This window comes from Poromitra crassiceps (assembly GCF_964638095.1).
Source record: "Poromitra crassiceps genome assembly, chromosome: 6".
In the NCBI taxonomy this organism is placed as follows: domain Eukaryota; kingdom Metazoa; phylum Chordata; class Actinopteri; order Beryciformes; family Melamphaidae; genus Poromitra; species Poromitra crassiceps.
Window position 1 is genome coordinate 63,872,104 of NC_139627.1, and position 17,418 is coordinate 63,889,521.

The 17,418-nt window shown below is 42.2% G+C and overlaps 2 protein-coding genes across 2 annotated transcripts in view; one reads left to right on the forward strand and one right to left on the reverse strand.

The window, feature by feature from the left end:
* LOC310778027 (uncharacterized protein) overlaps nt 1–7,457 on the reverse strand; it is a gene marked incomplete at both ends in the record, with an annotated part of 71,996 nt that extends 64,539 nt beyond the window's left edge. Inside the window, 4 exons of the mRNA XM_083638342.1 lie at nt 2,388–2,498; nt 3,347–3,437; nt 3,704–3,867; nt 7,430–7,457. Of these exons, the coding sequence (XP_083494468.1) occupies nt 2,388–2,498; nt 3,347–3,437; nt 3,704–3,867; nt 7,430–7,457 (394 nt within the window). The remainder of the gene's footprint in view (nt 1–2,387; nt 2,499–3,346; nt 3,438–3,703; nt 3,868–7,429) is intronic.
* Nucleotides 7,458–11,553: 4,096 nt separating this feature from the next.
* Nucleotides 11,554–17,418, forward strand: part of LOC310778028 (ras-related protein Rab-10-like) — a gene marked incomplete at its 5' end in the record, with an annotated part of 59,594 nt that continues 53,729 nt past the window's right edge. Inside the window, one exon of the mRNA XM_083638343.1 lies at nt 11,554–11,622. Coding sequence (XP_083494469.1) covers nt 11,554–11,622 — 69 coding nt within the window. The remainder of the gene's footprint in view (nt 11,623–17,418) is intronic.

The following is a 17,418-nucleotide window of genomic DNA, read 5'->3' on the forward strand; positions in this document are numbered from 1 at the left end:
AGCTGTTTGTTATGTCGAAAAGGCATTCCACCTGGAGAGGAGGAGATAACTGTGTTTTGTCTTCCGGGACATAGAAGGTTTTGTTTTGACTTATTGTAAAGATCAGGGTCTTATTTTGTCTTCTTGGGAAACATCTGATGGAATTGTACCAGTCACCAGTCATCAGAGGAGGAGGGGGGCTGGAGTTGGGTATAATTGACATGCAATGTTTATGTTCTTTGCACAAACTTTGGATGATTTGTGATGCTCTGTACAGAGGGAAGCTGATGATGGAATAAACAAATCCTTATTCATTTTAAAAACGAGCAACTCATTTTTTGATGGATCAACAAGGCATTTCAAATTAATTGCCGCTACAGCTCTTAAGAAGGGTTCTGTGAAAGGTGCTATATAAATCCACAACATTCTTATTATAAAAGGAATCCATTCTGATGAGAGCAATATAGCCTACGGTAAAACATTTAAAACACAAGTAACCATATTACATAGAGGAGAGATTTTCAAGTGTTCCCCAATTTTAAACACTAAAGGGTGCATGAAAGAAAGGAAAAAGGGAAAAACACAACAGTGGACACTATATTATTATCTCTTTTTGCCTGACGCGGCTGAATCTGCGAGTGTTTCGTCGTTAAGAAGGTGTTAAGAATGCCCCAGACCCTTCTTACAAAACCTTCTTAATGAAAGATCATCTTAGGCTAAGAAGCAATCGGGAAACGCGTTGGCTTCATTGGCTTCTTACGGGAGCCTTAAGAAGGGTCAAAGAAGCTTCTTAGTGCTAAGAAGCTTTTAGGAAACGCAGCCTTCTTAACAAAAGATCATCTTAGGCTAAGAAGCAATTGGGAAATGCGTTTGCTTCTTACGGGAGCCTTAAGAAGGGTTAAATAAGCTTCTTAGCGCTAATAAGCTTTTGGGAAACGCAGTATTAATTGTCTGATTGTGGCTGTTTCATTTGAATTCAATTGCCGCTCATATGGAATAACGTCATATATGGATTAGCTACAAAGAGCAGTGAGAGATATTTAAACAGCAAATGTATAGGAATGATTCAGCACCAAGTTTTTTGATCACTATAAGCGGTTGATCACTATAACCGTGATCACTATAAGCGGATTCCACTGTTGTAACTACAGTACACCCCTCAGATACATGTAGTAGAGTAAGAAGTACCATATTTACCTCTGGAATGTAGTGGAGTACAAGTAAAGTCTCAAAAATAGGAGGAAATACTCAAGTAAAGTGCCCTTACATAGAAAGTACATAAGTAGCCTGCCATCCTTGAGTTACTACTGCTGCTCTGTGTGTGTTCTGTGTGTCAGATTTCAGCAACACTTTGAATGCATCAACAGGAAGAATGGTCACCAGCTTGCAAAAGCAAATATTTATTTTAATTTCTCCTACAATGTTTCCTTAATCCCCACCAGATTTTACACATAAAATATTTCAACTGCCTACATCATCTTTGTGTCACAGAAATGTCATCTTGTCATCTTAAGATGCTTGAAATGTTTGGCTGTGACACAAAAAAGAAGGTACAAACAGGAAGGGGTTCTTCATATTTGCTCAATGTTTATTGCTGGACCATCCAAACTTCATATAGGTCTACATGTTTGCAAGGGGCCCTGTGTGTCAGACCACAGTTGGTTATGCTGAATAGCACTAGTCTACTGTCAATTTTTCAAATGGTAACATGTCAGGCAACATTTCACCTGCAGTTTGAAGGACCGTCATAAAAACATTGTTTTGTTGAGAATGAATCAGGAAAGTTATGATGAATTAATCTTATATTCATACTCTTGCAACCTTTGCCTCATAAGACGTGGACAAAAGATTGACAGGTGTAATTTTGGTTTTTCATAGATGAGGAAGCTACAGCAACAGTTCTAGAGAAGCCTGTGAAAAGCTTAGGAAGGTGGTATGATCAAATATGAATGACTGGTCAGGAGAAGGCAGCAGCTAGTTGGAGGCATTGAGGACATAGATTTGAAATTTGGCCTCTTCCCTCAGCCAATCTGGCCCTTGACAGTAGATCAGATACCATTATCAAAGCTGGAGAAGTTAGAGAGGCTGGTCAGCTCATATGTCAGGAAATGACATCTTGCTAATGTAGATTTGTGTGGGAAAGGAATTCCAGAAATACCTACAGTATATAGGCCTTTAGGAGTTTAAATGTGTAAAGTTGGAGACCACACTGACAAAATGTAAGGAAGTCAGTAGTGCAGCGCCTCCTGTGGTAGCACAGTGAAAATGAACTCAAGAGAGGCAGTTTAACAAGCCGGGAATAGGGCAACCTTTATGGAAGTAAATATCAGTTTGATGACATAATCATAAATAACGTCAATTAGACAGTAATTCATTATAAATAAATATAGTATCTCATAATCTCCTACCTGTTGTGCGTATGCGTTTGACAATGGGCGTTATGACGAGCAGCAACATGGTCACGACTACGAAGATGGTGACAATTCTCCCTGTTCTCCGTTTGCCTTCACCATCAAACTCTACAGAAAAATAACAAGTTTGTTTACATGGACACAGTTTTCTATGTATGTAGTTAATAGCTTCACCCATTTATGCTCTTTTTGGGGTTTGATTGTCTGGATATTGATATCAAGACAATGGGTATCCCTGTATACTAAAATGTAATTTACATACGCACGCACACACACGCGCACGCACACACACACGCGCGCGCACACACACACACATACACACACGCGCGCGCGCGCGCACGCACACACACACACACACACACACACACACACACACACACACACACACACACACACACACACACACACGGATATATACTAAGCATCGATACCTAGGCGAGCCCGTGAGCACAGGGCCAGCTCTTGTGACATCACTGATAATTTCACAATGCCTATGACATCCACAATGCACAATTGCTCAAGTGACATCAATGATGACATCACTTGCAGTTGAGGGAAATCACTTCCGGGACAAAATTGAAACAGAGACTACACAGAGATGAAACAGATGTCAGATTGCCCCTTGCCCCTTTTATAGATGGATAGATTCCTAGGCTCGGCTAATTCCCCAGTAGCCCGCCTTGCAGCTCGACCGCAATTATGATCATTATTATTCTATGAAATTCATTATACAATTAATTCAAAAGTTTTTAGTCTTATATTCAGTTTTGAAATGTTTGATTTTAAATGTTACTCAAATGCAGTTTCTTGTCATGTTGAAACAAGGCAAGAAAGAACAGGTTGATTTGTAAACAAGTGAAATGATCTGAACTTTTTGGCAGATTATTAACTTAAGATAAATAACATTTGAAGATTTGACGCTACATTAAATGTGTTGTTAAAGTGAGGTCACTCACTCGGGATGAGGGGGTTGCTGATTGGTTCGCTGACCTCCTCACTGACTGGGTTCCTCACCTTACAGCTGAAGAGCGTATAGTTCAAATCCACCTATAAAATCAGTGAAATAGAATTAGCTCAAAGTTCACAAACCAATCACAGTGTCTTTACTCTTTGATGAAAGGAGATCTGAGGCTCAGCTACAGAGCAGTTCCCTGAAGCTGGACAGTGTTCAGTGTCTTGCTCAAGGTCACTTCAGCAGCTTAAACCAGGTAGGCTACTCTGGTTAAAGGCCAGTCTTCTTAAGCCAACGCCCACATTGCAAGAAAGACAAAAAGACAGAGGACAAACACTCACTAGCTTGGCTGTACTTGTACCTTTGTAATCTCTTGCTCTTTGAGTAGCCCAGTCTTGTTGGTGTCTTTCCACCAGGTGTAGCTGACTGGTTCAGCCTCTGCAGTGGTGTTTGAGTCACACCTCAAACTACAGCGAGTCAAACCAGCATCACACAATGTAGAGATGGAGGGTTTAGAGACAGCAGCTGTTGTTGGAGGAGAAGAGAGGAGAAAAAGACTGTTACACTCAGGATCAATCACATGCACATTAAGTATTTTTTCTTGATTTCTCAATGCAGAAAGATAGAAAGACACACACACACACACACACACACACACACACACACACAATTTTCTCTATGATGAAACTCCTAAGCTGGAAATATTTAAAAAGATATTAGGAATAGCATATTTCACGAGGGGTTCTTCAAATGTCATAAACGTCTCATCAGAATACAAATCTAGAACTTTCCTTGTACCCTTAAAGGCCCAAAGTCGGAAACCTGGGTCTGATCTCCCCGCAATGAAGCTCTGGTTTCCCCATATCGGGCAGAACCCAGACCAAGAGTTTGTTTCGACATTTTTAGAAATGTTTAGTACCAGACATTAATTGTATTGTAAACAAAAGGGTTCTTTGTCTGTGATCTAAGTGTATTAATGTCGGCTGAATGAATGTAAAGATTGAGCGGCAGGTTGGGTACAACTGAAGACTTTTCAGCATCCACGCAGGGATGGGATCATTAATAAAATAAAACATAGCATATGGAGTTTAACTGCCCAATAATAGCATTGGATATGGGGTAAATAAAGCCCCCCTCTGTCATAAGGTAAAAATAATAAAGACAAATGTACTCTGGGACATCTATTGTTCCATATAGAGGAAATAAACATGTTAAGTTTTTTGAAAATGGATAGTGCTGGGGACAAAGGAATGATTGCTGGATGAAGGGGCTTGGTTATTTTAGATGAGAAAACATCAAACTGGTAAAGAGTAAAGTAAAGCTGGAAAGTGGAAACAGTTTGCAAAATGCTCTGGAAAGAGTCACGTTTCCTGCATTTTCTTGGCTCTACCGCAGCGTCCCTCTGAAAGGCTTTGACCATATCAGCACGCAGATCGGCACGCAAATTGGACTGGACATGTATAGCCTACAGCAGGGATACTCAACTTGCTTTGCCCGGGGGCCGCTTTTGCAAAGTGACAGGAGTGACATTATTAATAATAAATAAAAATCTGTAGCGGATTCTAGGTTTCTTGGGTGCCAGCCGGAGTTTTGTCTGACAATCAAACAATCAAAGCAATAATCAGAGTGACCATGCAAACAACGTTCAATATAAATCCAATGTGAAAACATTCACACAAGAGAAATATATAATTTACAGGCAAGTCCAAATAATCAAACAAACTAGATGTTATTCACCAAAAATAGTGTTTTGTTTTTAAATAAATAATAGTGATAAACAAAAGTGAGAAATTCAGTTGGTTCACTTCATTTCAATTTTCTAATCTGTTCAGAGTAAAACCCTTGCCCCCAACATATCAATAAAGGATCTCTCATAAAAAGATAATTAACCAAACATCTCCGACCAACTGACCGGTCAGTTGGACAACTTTTTGCACACAGGACAGTTATACTTAAAGGAGAATTTCATTTTTTTTTTACCTGCAGCCCTCTCCTCACATTAATTATGATCTGACGACTCACCCAGTGTTCTCTGCAGCGTTTTTGTCTGTCCTAGGCGTTGTTTTGAGACAGGATCCCATTTTTGCCTGTTGGGTCAGTGAGACACAACTTTCTTCAGGAAAGTCTCGCGGGACTTGACAAGAGTTGTGTCTCACTGACCCAACAGGCGAAAATGGAATGCCTGTAACTACCGGTGAAAAGAGCCGGGGGGAGAATTGCAGTCTGATCGTTCCTTAGGGAACAGTTTATGACGATATGCGTCGAAAATGGGAATAAAACTGTCTATTTAGATGGAGGAAAAGCACGCTGCCACTTGGCCCCCACGGAGCTCCATTCTAGGACTCGCTTGGACACTATTGATCTCAAAACAACGCCTAGGACAGACAAAAACGCTGCGGAGAACACTGGGTGAGTCGTCAGATCATAATTAATGTGAGGAGAGGGCTGCAGGTAAAAAAAAAAACGAAATTCTCCTTTAAGTTAAATGCCGGGTGGCAAGCAGGCGGCGATATTTGACAATTTAGATGGATGTCAGTCAAACTTTATTTAACATTTTTTATTTTATTTAGCCTTTATTTAAACAGGTAAAATCACATTGAGACCGAAGTCTCATTTACAAGTGCGACCTGTTCATACAGCAGCTCATACAACAGTTACACATGTGACAGCAACAGTACAATCAACCGTCAAACCATAATAAGTTAAAAACAACATAAAACATTAAGTGGTGAAGGGGGGGGGGGGGGGGGGTAGAGACAAAAATTTTGCCTTGAGAGCAGGATCAGATCAAGGAAGCTCTCTCCAAATTACTCAACAATAATTGAAAACTTGCCAGGGGGATCAAACAGGACAGCTTCAGACTCTGCTGTAGCATAACATTCATTTTCATTGTGAATTAGAAAATGGTTGGGGGGGCCACTCTGCACCCTATCGTGGGCCGCATCTGGCCCCCGGGCCACAAGTTGAGTATCACTGGCCTATGGGGCCACGCTGTTCAGCGCTGGGCCAAAATCATGCTCCTCCAGTCAAATGTAATGCCTGCACAGCAATGTGTCTTTCCTGCCAGCTCTGTATACCACCATCCAACCTGATGGACTGCTTAAAGGATATCAATGCCTGGATGACCTGTAGCTACCTTAAACTAAATCAGGATACATCTGAGGTTATCCTCATTGCCTCCCCAGCCACACTCCATCTGAGTTTGTCCATCCCTGATTTTATTATATCCTTTGTTGCTGAGGTCAAACATCTTGATGTTTGTACCATAGCCTCTACTGAGAGGATTAGAGAGGAATGGCAGGGGGAACTTGGCATTGACTTATCTGACATTATATGGGACAGGAGTAAGTCCGTGGTGCAACTCTGCTCAGTTAATAGTAGACACCAACTGATCCAGTTTAAAGTCACTCACCGTCTTCACTATTCTAAACATAAATTGCACAGGGTTTACCCATCTGTCTCACCACTGTGTATCAGGTGTCAGAGGGTATCTCATGCCTTCTGGTTCTGCCCTTCATTGGTGGGTTTCTGGGCCTAAATATTTGACTGGTATTCTAAAGCCTACAAAATAACCCTTCAGCCAGAGGCAGAAATCACCATCTTTGGTTGCTCTGAGTCCTCTTTGAACTTTCCTACAGCTGTGCAACAGTCTCTGACACAGGGGACTATTGTCGCCAAAAAACTAATTCTGCAGGAATGGCAGTCCCCCTCTCCTCCTTTTGAGCCGTGGTTGGCGGACATGATCTTCGTTATACGAATGGAGAGACTCAGGTTCCTACGGATCAACTCACTTAAAAAGTTTTCGTTATCTGGGACCCATTTTTGGCCTACCTTGATGAGGTTAGGGGCGACCGCTGAGACTCGCCCAGCTGGTTTTTCATTAACCCCTTACGTGGGATCCCATATATGACATCTCTTGGAAGCACATGGACACCTCTAGCAGCTGGTAGCACCATGTTGTAACATTTAAATTTATATTTTTTTCTCTCTTTATTTCCCTGTCTGACTGAGTTTGTTTGTTTTTGTTGATGTTTTGAAAAATGAAAATAAAATGTTGAAAAAAAATGAAAAAAAATCTTTGTGTTACCCGTGACTCCATCCTCCGTTTTGACCATGGTTTTGACACTCATATCAAAAACACCAAAACAGCATTTTCCACCTGAGGAACATCTTCAGACTACGTTCCTCCCTCCCATCACTCGGTTGCAGAAATTCTGATTCATGATTTTATTACATTCTGACTGAACTACTGTAATGCCCTTCTCCATGGTCTACCCAGCCATAGGCTAAAGAGATTATAGAGTATGTTCAAAACACGGCTGCAAGAGATCTGCCACCAGGCCCGATTTGAGCCTGTTACATTAGGGTGGGCTGGTAGGGGGCAACTTTGGTTGCCAGAGGTTGTGGGTTCGGGGATCAGGATTAAGTTGCATTATAAAGACTCATGTCTGAGTGGCAAACTGCCCCCCCCCCCCCCCCCCCCCCCGATCCTAGCTGTAATCGGCCTCGTCTGCCACACTCCATCCTGGGAACACATCACCCTTCATCAACTGCACTGGCTCCCTGTTAAATACAGCATCAATTTCAAAGTACTCATCTCTACCCCTACTCTCTCCATGGCTTGGCAACTCCTTACTTCTCAAAATCGTCTCGATGCCTGCACCTTCTATCCCCCAAGATCTGCACCATCAGTTAACAGATCTAAACTGAAAACCCATTTATTTAAACTAACCTTTTCTTGTGCTTTGTAATGTGTATAGTTTGCATGTATTATATATATATATATATATATATATATATATATATATATATATATATATATATATATATATATATATATATATATATATATATATATATATTAAAGCTCTTTATACTACCTGGCACTCTAAAGAAATCGAAGGCCTCCCATAACAGACTATGTGGCACTGACCCCAAAAAGCATTAGCCAGGTCCAAGAATACTACATGCAGGTCTCTCTTCTCACGCCTAGCTGACTGGATTTGGTGCCAGATCATGCTGGTACTGTATGCTCTAAGCACCCGGAGAAGCCGGGAATTCCAGCCTTTTGCACCGAAGTATCTATTAGCCTATACTTTTCTAGGTAACTAGACAGCCTCTGTGCCACAACACTAAAGAAAACCTTTCCTTCAACATTAAGTACCGTAAATTCCGGACTATAAGCCGCGGCTTTTTTCCCGTTTTTTGGCCTTTTTTGCCCCCTGCGGCTTATATAACGGTGCGTCTTATCTATGGATTTTTTCAAAAAAAAAAAAAAAATCTCTCTTTTTTAGCACTCTTTCTAACTATAAATCCACTTCTGTTTTAATTTCCTCTCTTGCCCTCTTTTAACAACATAACATAACATAACATAACACAACACAGGTAAGCAGAAAGAAAAAGAGAAGCAATCACGCCATGAATGAGGAAATGACTCACCTGCTGGAGGCTGGAGATACACCGCTTGGGCTAAACTTTTACTCCGTGAAACACTATCGATTAAGTCCGACATCGCTCAGAGGTTTTGAGCAGCTTGAAAACAAGTTTGAAAACGTGCAGAAGTCCATCCACTCACTCACTAAAGAAAATAATGCAACCGTGAAGAGTTTCACTCGTGTCCAGCCATCTGGCCGAGTTAGAGCCGAAGTCCCGAACACAGTGAGAAAACCTCCCGAAGCTGCCTGCTGCTGCAGCGGGGTGCATATTGTCCGGCCAGCCGACCGAGAGGCATGCGAGCCGGGCACTATTAAACAGTTGGGGTGTGTGAGGTGGCTGGCTGTGGAGGTGGCGGTTTCTCCTCCTCCTCCTTTCTCCCGCACACCGGGCGCCTCGGCCACGTCCAGACCCCGGCCTGCCACCGAGGGCCATCTTCATCTGCCTACTCCGCTGGCCCGACCGTCAACTCATCCTCCAGGCTGCGGGGAAGAAGCCCCTCACCGTCCGCGTTGGTGCAACAGAAACGCGCAACATACAACAGCATCATCGAGTCAATGGATATCGCTTTGGCGTACTGTACCCAGCGAGACTCGTCATAACCATTGATGGACAGCGGCGGAACAAGAGCTCAAAGTGAAACTGCCGAATATCTTTTGAGTTGGACTGGTCAATAGTACTGTGAGTAACTAAAATAAAAAAATAAAAAACGGAATTCTCTCTTCTTTAGCACTCTTTCTAACTATAAATCCACTTCTGTTTTAATTTCCTCTCTTGCCCTCTTTTCACCACACCGCGGACACTGTGTGCACTGTAAAAAAAACAAAAAATACCACAATGTGTGATTTTGTCTGGGGATTAGTGACCTGACTTTTGTTTTGTTGAAATGTTAATAAATGGGAGCTTCCCCAAACAGCCATCCATTCCCGACAATCCCCTCTGTGCACGAAGCCTTACATATGGTAATTAAACATCAAAACACCCGCGGCTTATAGTCCGGTGCGGCTTATAGAAGAAAAAAATAGTCACCTTTGAAGGTGCGGCTTATAGACCGGTGCGTCTTATAGTCCGGAATTTACGGTAGACTGATAGGTCTAAAATGACTTATCTCTAACGAGTCCCTTTCTTTAGGAATGAAGATTCCCCCTGCTCTACGCCATGCCTTAGGAATAACCTGCTTCTTCCAGACTACCTTCATCAGCTTCCATAGAAACTGCAACACATCTGGAGCACTCTTATACAGCCGGTAGGGGACTCCATTAGGACCCGGGGCTGAAGAGGCCCTTGCACGTCTCACTACTTCTTGAACTTCTTTCCACCTTGGTGGGCTATCATCACACTGGCTCTCTATTTCACCGATAGGTGGAATATCAGCTGGGACTGTCATCTCTCTAAACCTTTCCCTATCTTTGTGAACCTCCTCCAAATACTCCTCAAGCTTCTGCTTAGGTACCAGAAGGCTACCATTATTTTCCTTACTAAACAATGACTTCACAAATCTAAATGGATCCTTATAGAATGCTATTCTAGCTCTCTCTTTCTTTTTCCTATTTCTCCTAATGCTCTCGGCTCTTCTTAAAACTGCCAACCGCTCCCTCACATCTGACTGCAAGCAATCAATGCCTTCCTTCTCAATCTCTGTAGCTTTCCTCCACTGCCTCTTAAACTGTCTTCTCTCCTGGATAAGTCTATATCTATCTCTTGTTGGCGCGTAGATTTAACTCCCTCACCCTCTAGTTTCTTCCTTTTCTCAAAGACGCCAAACCTTTCCTTACCATAATCATAAGTAAGATCTCCCATTTTCTCCAACTTACTCTCAGCAGTTCCTTTAAGCTTCTCTAACACCCTAACCAAATCACTATTGATAGCTTCCCACTTCCTACTTTCCGCTGCACCTGGCCACTTAACTCTAGGCTTCTGACCAGTAATCTTCTCCCTCTTTGGCTGGCTGGCCTCTCTGCTTTCCTCAGTGCTAGGACCTGCCTCAACATCAGGGGTGCTGATGTCCTGCGAGCTGTGGGTTACTTCCTGTCGCTGGACTTCACCCGACTGACTTGATAAACTTCTTAAGAAATAATTATCAATGCGGGGTCCCTGTGTTCCCTCTACCAAGCACCTCTTCCTGCCTTGATGGATTCTAAGGCCCTTTAAAGTTGTTACCTTCTGCCAGCCACACAAGCAAACCTGACGCTTCTTCCCATCTACATCTAAACTAGTGGTTTCCACTGACATGTTTTCCCTACTCATAGTCAAGTCCGTTCCAGAGTCAATAACCGTGTCAACCATAGGTGAGTCATGTTTCGTCCCCGCTCTCGCAGACTCTAGGGGTGTTTTTACATAATTCAGTTTCGTAGCAAGTTTGCGTGTAACCAATGGCCTATTGGCCTTGGCTACTGCCACAATGAGCAGCTAACCCATTGCAGCCCCGGTGGGGTCTAATCCCTGCTGTCAGCTGTCTTTCCATGCTGTCACTAGGTCTTTCCCTAATTGTCAGCTGCACTATTCACAACAGTCACTAGCCTAAGCTAGCATAATAACTTACAGATGATTTTGAGTTGAGTCTGGATGATGATGAAGTTGTTGATCATTGGTGTGTACAATCCAGTGTCTTCTCTGGTCAATCCTGTGATATTCAGCTCTCCAGTTGAAATGTCCAGGTGAACACGACCTTCAAATATGCACCAACATGGTTAGGTTAGCTTCTCAACAAAGTTCTTAACATGGTTAGGGTTAGCTTCTCAAATGAGTTATTAACATGGTTATGTTTAGCTTCTCAACATGGTTATGTTTAGCTTCTCGAACAAGAGGAACAAGAAGAAAAGCGCACACATCCACTCGGAGCTGCAGGTGCAAGACAGCAATTGCAGTAACAAGTATCAAAAGAAGTGAAGTCTGCATCCACTTAACTCAGTTTATTTGTTATAATGACGTTTCGGTCGTGAGACCTTCATCAGAATGAAGCACAAAATGACAGAGCACCCATATATACCAGTCAAAGATCTCCTCCCACAAATGGGCGTGGGGGAAAGAAAACAGGTGAGAGCAATCAACCATTAAGGTGAACAAAATCATCACAGGGTGCATCTTGCTTCACATAAAAACATAATAATGGAGAAAGACATTCTCAAGACATGATACACAAAAAAAGTACATTTTAAGATTGTATAGCCTAGTGTAGGAAGCAAAGTTGTCGGTACACTAGAAAATACAGTAAACAAGGAACAAGGGCAAGTCTAAAACAATCTGTAGAAAAACATTCTGTAGAGAAACATGTAGAAAAGGAGGGGCCAAGGCAGTTAATCTTCAAAGGGTAGGATAAAGATACCCACACATAAATATTAAAATAGAAAGAAGAAAATAAGGGAGGGATGACCTCCAGAGCAGCTAAAGTGAGCAATGCTAATGTCAGACAGGATGTAGGCTGATCACAACTATCTAAGTGAGTCTGTACTCACAGATGAGGGTAAGTATAGACGTCTATCAAAAGTAAAAACCTGAAGAACCTCCCAACCTGAAGAACTTCCTGGTCAGGTCGCATTTGAGGCAATCAAACACCCTCACATTTTCTTAATAACATTCCCGATGGTAACTATAAATGTGGTGATTGTGCCCAATGTAAATTCACTCACAAATGTCATACATTCAACCATCCAGTGACGGGTAAAACATTTAAAATAAAGGGTATCATCAGCTGTACCACATCGAATATTATTTATATGATTAAATGTTTGTGTGGATCAGTCTACATTGGCAAATCTTCCAGAGCTTTAAAAACCAGAATATCTGAACACAGGAGTGACATTAGGACTAAGGATTTTAAGAATCCTGTGGCACTTCATTTCTTCCAGGCCAAACATTGTATCTCTTCACTCAAATATTTTGCTATCCACCTTATTTTTGAATGCCCCACTGTAAAAAATAATTGTGCGTACAAGGTCCGGTTTAACGTGACTATTGCTGCAGCTTGCCATTTCCTAATGTATTCTACTTGATTTGAAAAGATGGCTGCCTACACTCAGTCTCTTGTACCCTGGCTGAATTGAACATAACTTGGTCAATAAGTATGTAACATACAAAATAAAACAACCCGTAATATCTTAATTTTATGTAGAATGCAGAGGACATGTAACTGTTTAGTTAAACTTGCATTCCAGGAATATTGTGCTCTTAAGATGACGTTAGTGGCTCGAGTCTGTTTCGTCCTGAAACCCACACGCTTTGCGGTGGTGGTTTTAGCGTAACCTATGTGCGATTCGAGGCGTAAAGTATGTGCGTTTTAGCGTAACTTATGTGGGATTCGAGGCATAACCTATGTGGGGTTTGGCGTAACCTATGTGCGATTCGAAATAACGTATCCGAGATAGAAAACGTTATGAATATAGCCACGTTATAAACAACAAACTAACGCCGGTGATCCGTATGGAAACAGTGTTACTCGAAATGGTTAATATTGGCCACAGCAGGCGATTACCCATGAATGCACTGCGCTCTTAAAGGGATATTTATCGACGAGATTTTTGCCAAGCTGGACCTGATTAGTGATTTGCTCCGTTCGCCCAGACGGGTGTCAAGCTGTCAGCAACAAGGCTGGGAGGATCACACCGGAAGAAGCACCCATCAGCAGATCAGGCAAAAATGGCCGCCAAAAATAAGGTGGATAGAGCATGTCAAACTGCCACCTAGGGGAGGTGATATTAACAATTTACTCCTTAGGAGGGAAGCTTTCTGGATTTCTACCTTAGATAACTTTGCCAGAGGCTTGAATGAGTCATTTGATATTAGACCATTCCTTTAATTCTTTTTTTTTTTTTTTTTTACTTTTGATAGACTTCTATACTTACCCTCATCTGTGAGTACAGACTCACTTAGATAGTTGTGATCAGCCTACATCCTGTCTGACATTAGCATTGCTCACTTTAGCTGCCCTGGAGGTCATCCCTCCCTTATTTTCTTATTTCTATTTTAATATTTATGTGTGGGTATCTTTATCCTACCCTTTGCAGATTACCTGCCTTGGCCCCTCCTTTTCTACATGTTTCTCTACAGAATGTTTTTCTACAGATTGTTTTAGACTTGCCCTTGCTCCTTGTTTACTGTATTTTCTAGTGTACCAACAACTTTGCTTCCTACACTAGGTTATACAATCTTAAAATGTACTTTTTTTGTGTATCATGTCTTGAGAATGTCTTTCTCCATTATTCTGTTTTTATGTGAAGCAAGATGCACCCTGTGATGATTTTGTTCACCTTAATGGTTGATTGCTCTCACCTGTTTTCTTTCCCCCACGCCCATTTGTGGGAGGAGATGTTAGACTGGTATATATGGGTGCTCTGTCATTTTGTGCTTCATTCTGATGAAGGTCTCATGACCGAAACGTCATTATAACAAATAAACTGAGTTAAGTGGATGCAGTGTGCGGACTTCACTTCTTTTGATGTGTTTAGCTTCTCAACAGAGTTCTTAACATGGTTATGTTTAGCTTCTCAACAGAGTTCTTAACACGTTCACTGCCGTGGACGAGTTAACTCGTCAAGCAGAAACCAACGGTTGACTGCCGTGGACGAGTTAACTCGTCAAAAATGATTTTATTTTTTTTGACGGTGGGACGTGGATCAAACCCTTTTACATCTCCTATAAAAATATGGGAGCTATTGAATGTGTATAACCTATTTTACCGACCCACTAAGTGGCGACAGTGCTCTCCAAACTAGAGAAAGCCGAGCAAAAACAGCGTGAGGAAGCCATTCTCATAGAATGGTTTGGCGAAAACGCTTTCGCGCTGGCGCACAACGGTGGCGCACAATGGCGGGGGATTCCAAAAATAGACTGGGTGCAACACACTTTGAAACACGCAGCATAAAGCCCAGAATCGCATGCAGCTTCATCCCAGCTCTCAACCGAAACCCCAAGAAACGAACGAGCCCCATCCAGACTCGCCCGACGAGGGGCCGCCAGGCAGCACAGACAGGCAGCAGAGACTCGCTTGTGACACACCCGCTTCAGAGCCACGGAGGGAGGAGGAGAACACCCACGGAGGGAGGAGTTTGAAGGAGAGGGGGGTGGGGGTGCTGTTATGGAGGAAATTACTGTTCCCGATCCAGACTCGCCCGACGAGCAGCCGCCAGGCAGCACAGACAGGCAGCAGAGACTCGCTTGTGACACACGGAGCCACGGAGGGAGGAGGAGAACACCCACGGAGGGAGGAGTTTGAAGGAGAGGGGGGGGGGGGGGTGCTGTTATATTGGACTAAACTATTACGGTAGTTTAGTCTCTCTCTCTCTCTCTTTCTTTCTCTCTCTCTCTCTCTCTTAGCTTATGCTTACTGTGGAATAAGTGTACGCACGCACGCACGCACACACACACACACACACACACACACACACACACACACACACACAACACAATACAGTATACACACTTGCCCAAGGGCACCCATAATCACAGGCACGTGAGGTGGTTCTAAAAATCCATTTATCTCAAAACTCTCTGAAAATCTCTGAAACCATGCTGTATTCAACTGCTAATGCCTACATAACAGAACATGATAAAAACTAACTCTTTTAGACAGAGAAAGCACACATTATATTAGTTCTTTTGAGATATTTTGTGTTCACAAAAGGAAACTCAAGGACTTTCAATCACTTTTTAAAGTACTTTTTTTTCATTTTCAAGGACTTCACACAATTCAAATAATTGATTTTCAAATATAAATTTGGCCCAAAAGGGGCATCAAATTTGCATTATATTACATTTTGTCTTTAACAAGTTAAAGGAGAATTCCTGTTTTTACACCCTAGACCTTATTTCCAGCTTAAAATATCACTCACCCAAATAACTTTGGTGTCATTCTGATCCCCCTAGAAGATAGTCAGATCCGAGTAGAGTCCTGGACCTGGCCAAAACGGACGTTAACGGGGCATACATCGTCCACACTGTAAATAACGTATTTTCTGTCACATCGTGGTTCATTGTGGTTGTTATATAATTATGAGAACATGAATTAGCTATCTAAGTAACCTCCCGTGCTGCCTGCCTGCTCTGTTTGCTGACCGAGTGTCCATCACATAGATAACACCTCCCGCGTTATCTCCCGCTGCTGTTTGTAATCTATATATGGCCTTATTCCATACAAATTCTTCTTCTGTGGTTTTTTCTTCTTCTTCTGTTACCAAACATAAGCGCTTCTCACTGCTTCTTCTGAAGCACATCCGGGGCAGGTCAGAGTTGACTCCCTCTGTTGTGTTAGCAGCCTAGCTTAGCATATAGATATGATCTGATTTCAAGATTATGGACGATTCCATTCAATTGCCGCTCGTATGGAATAAGTAAGGCCATATATCCATTACAAACAGCAGCGGGAGATAAAGCAGGAGGTGTTATCTATGTGACGGACACTCAGACAGCAAACAGAGCAGGCTGTCGGCAGCACAGGAGGTTAGTTAGATATGTAATTCATGTTCTCATAACAACCACAATGAACCGTGATGTGACAGAAAATACGTTATTTACAGTGTGAACAATGTATGCCCCATTTACGCCCGTTCTGGCCAGTTCCAGGACTCTACTCGGATCTGAATATCTTCTAGCGGGATCAGAATGACACCAAAGTTATTTGGGTGAGTAAACGACCCCCAAGTGGGACACATCTTTATTAAACCTCCTTTGTTTGCTCTGAAGCGGGCAAATAATATCAGGGACCGATTAATGAGGGCCGATTCCTTTGTACGCCCGACACATTTCTTATCAAATGTACCGAATGGTAATTTTCCCTGTTTAAATTGTATCAATTGTAACGCCATGGTCAAAGGCGATTCCTTTTGTCATCCCCATTCGGGGAAGAAATATTTTATTAAAAATAGAATTTCCTGTAAAACTAAATATGGTAACACTTTACTTGGACAGTCCGCCTACAGATAGTCTACAGAGTATTAGTAACGTTTCAACAGCTTATTAGTTGACATTTAACAATTCATCAATTCAGCTTTGTCTGTAGATGTTTAACAGATGATCTATAGACTATATGTGACAATTCATGAACAGTGATTCTCAGAATTAATGAGTTGAAGATGAGCTATGCACTCAACCTATGCTTTACAAATGTTCAACAACCTGAATATTCAAGAATTAGTTAACATTTAATTAATATTTGTCGAACATTCTAATGATCAACTTAATGTTCAAGATTATATATACCAATCTTCCACAAAGTTTCAACAGCTTATTAGTGGGGGGATTCAACTGTCTCGCTGTGTCTGTGTCACAGTTCAGCCGTGTGGCACCGCTCAGATATCCATCTTTCTCACACATAATGCACGCATGTGAGTGCGCATGCACACTCCCCCCCCTCACCCGATTTTTTCTTGCCTCCAAGCCTCGGGGCTTAGCCCCTGTAAGCCCATGCATTAAACCAGGGCTGGTAGTCCAGAACTCCCACAATGGCTGAAAGCCATGCCACAGCCAAGGCCGGATATCATTAAAGTAGCCATGGGCCCCGGGGTTATGACTTTTTCAAGGGCCCTGTGGGTGAAGATTGATTGATTGATTGATTGATTGATTGATGAAGTGATGATGAAGTATTTATCTGCCTTCTCCTTAATCCTCTCTGGTGAAACAAGTTGCATGAGAGCAGGCAACTGTAGCAGG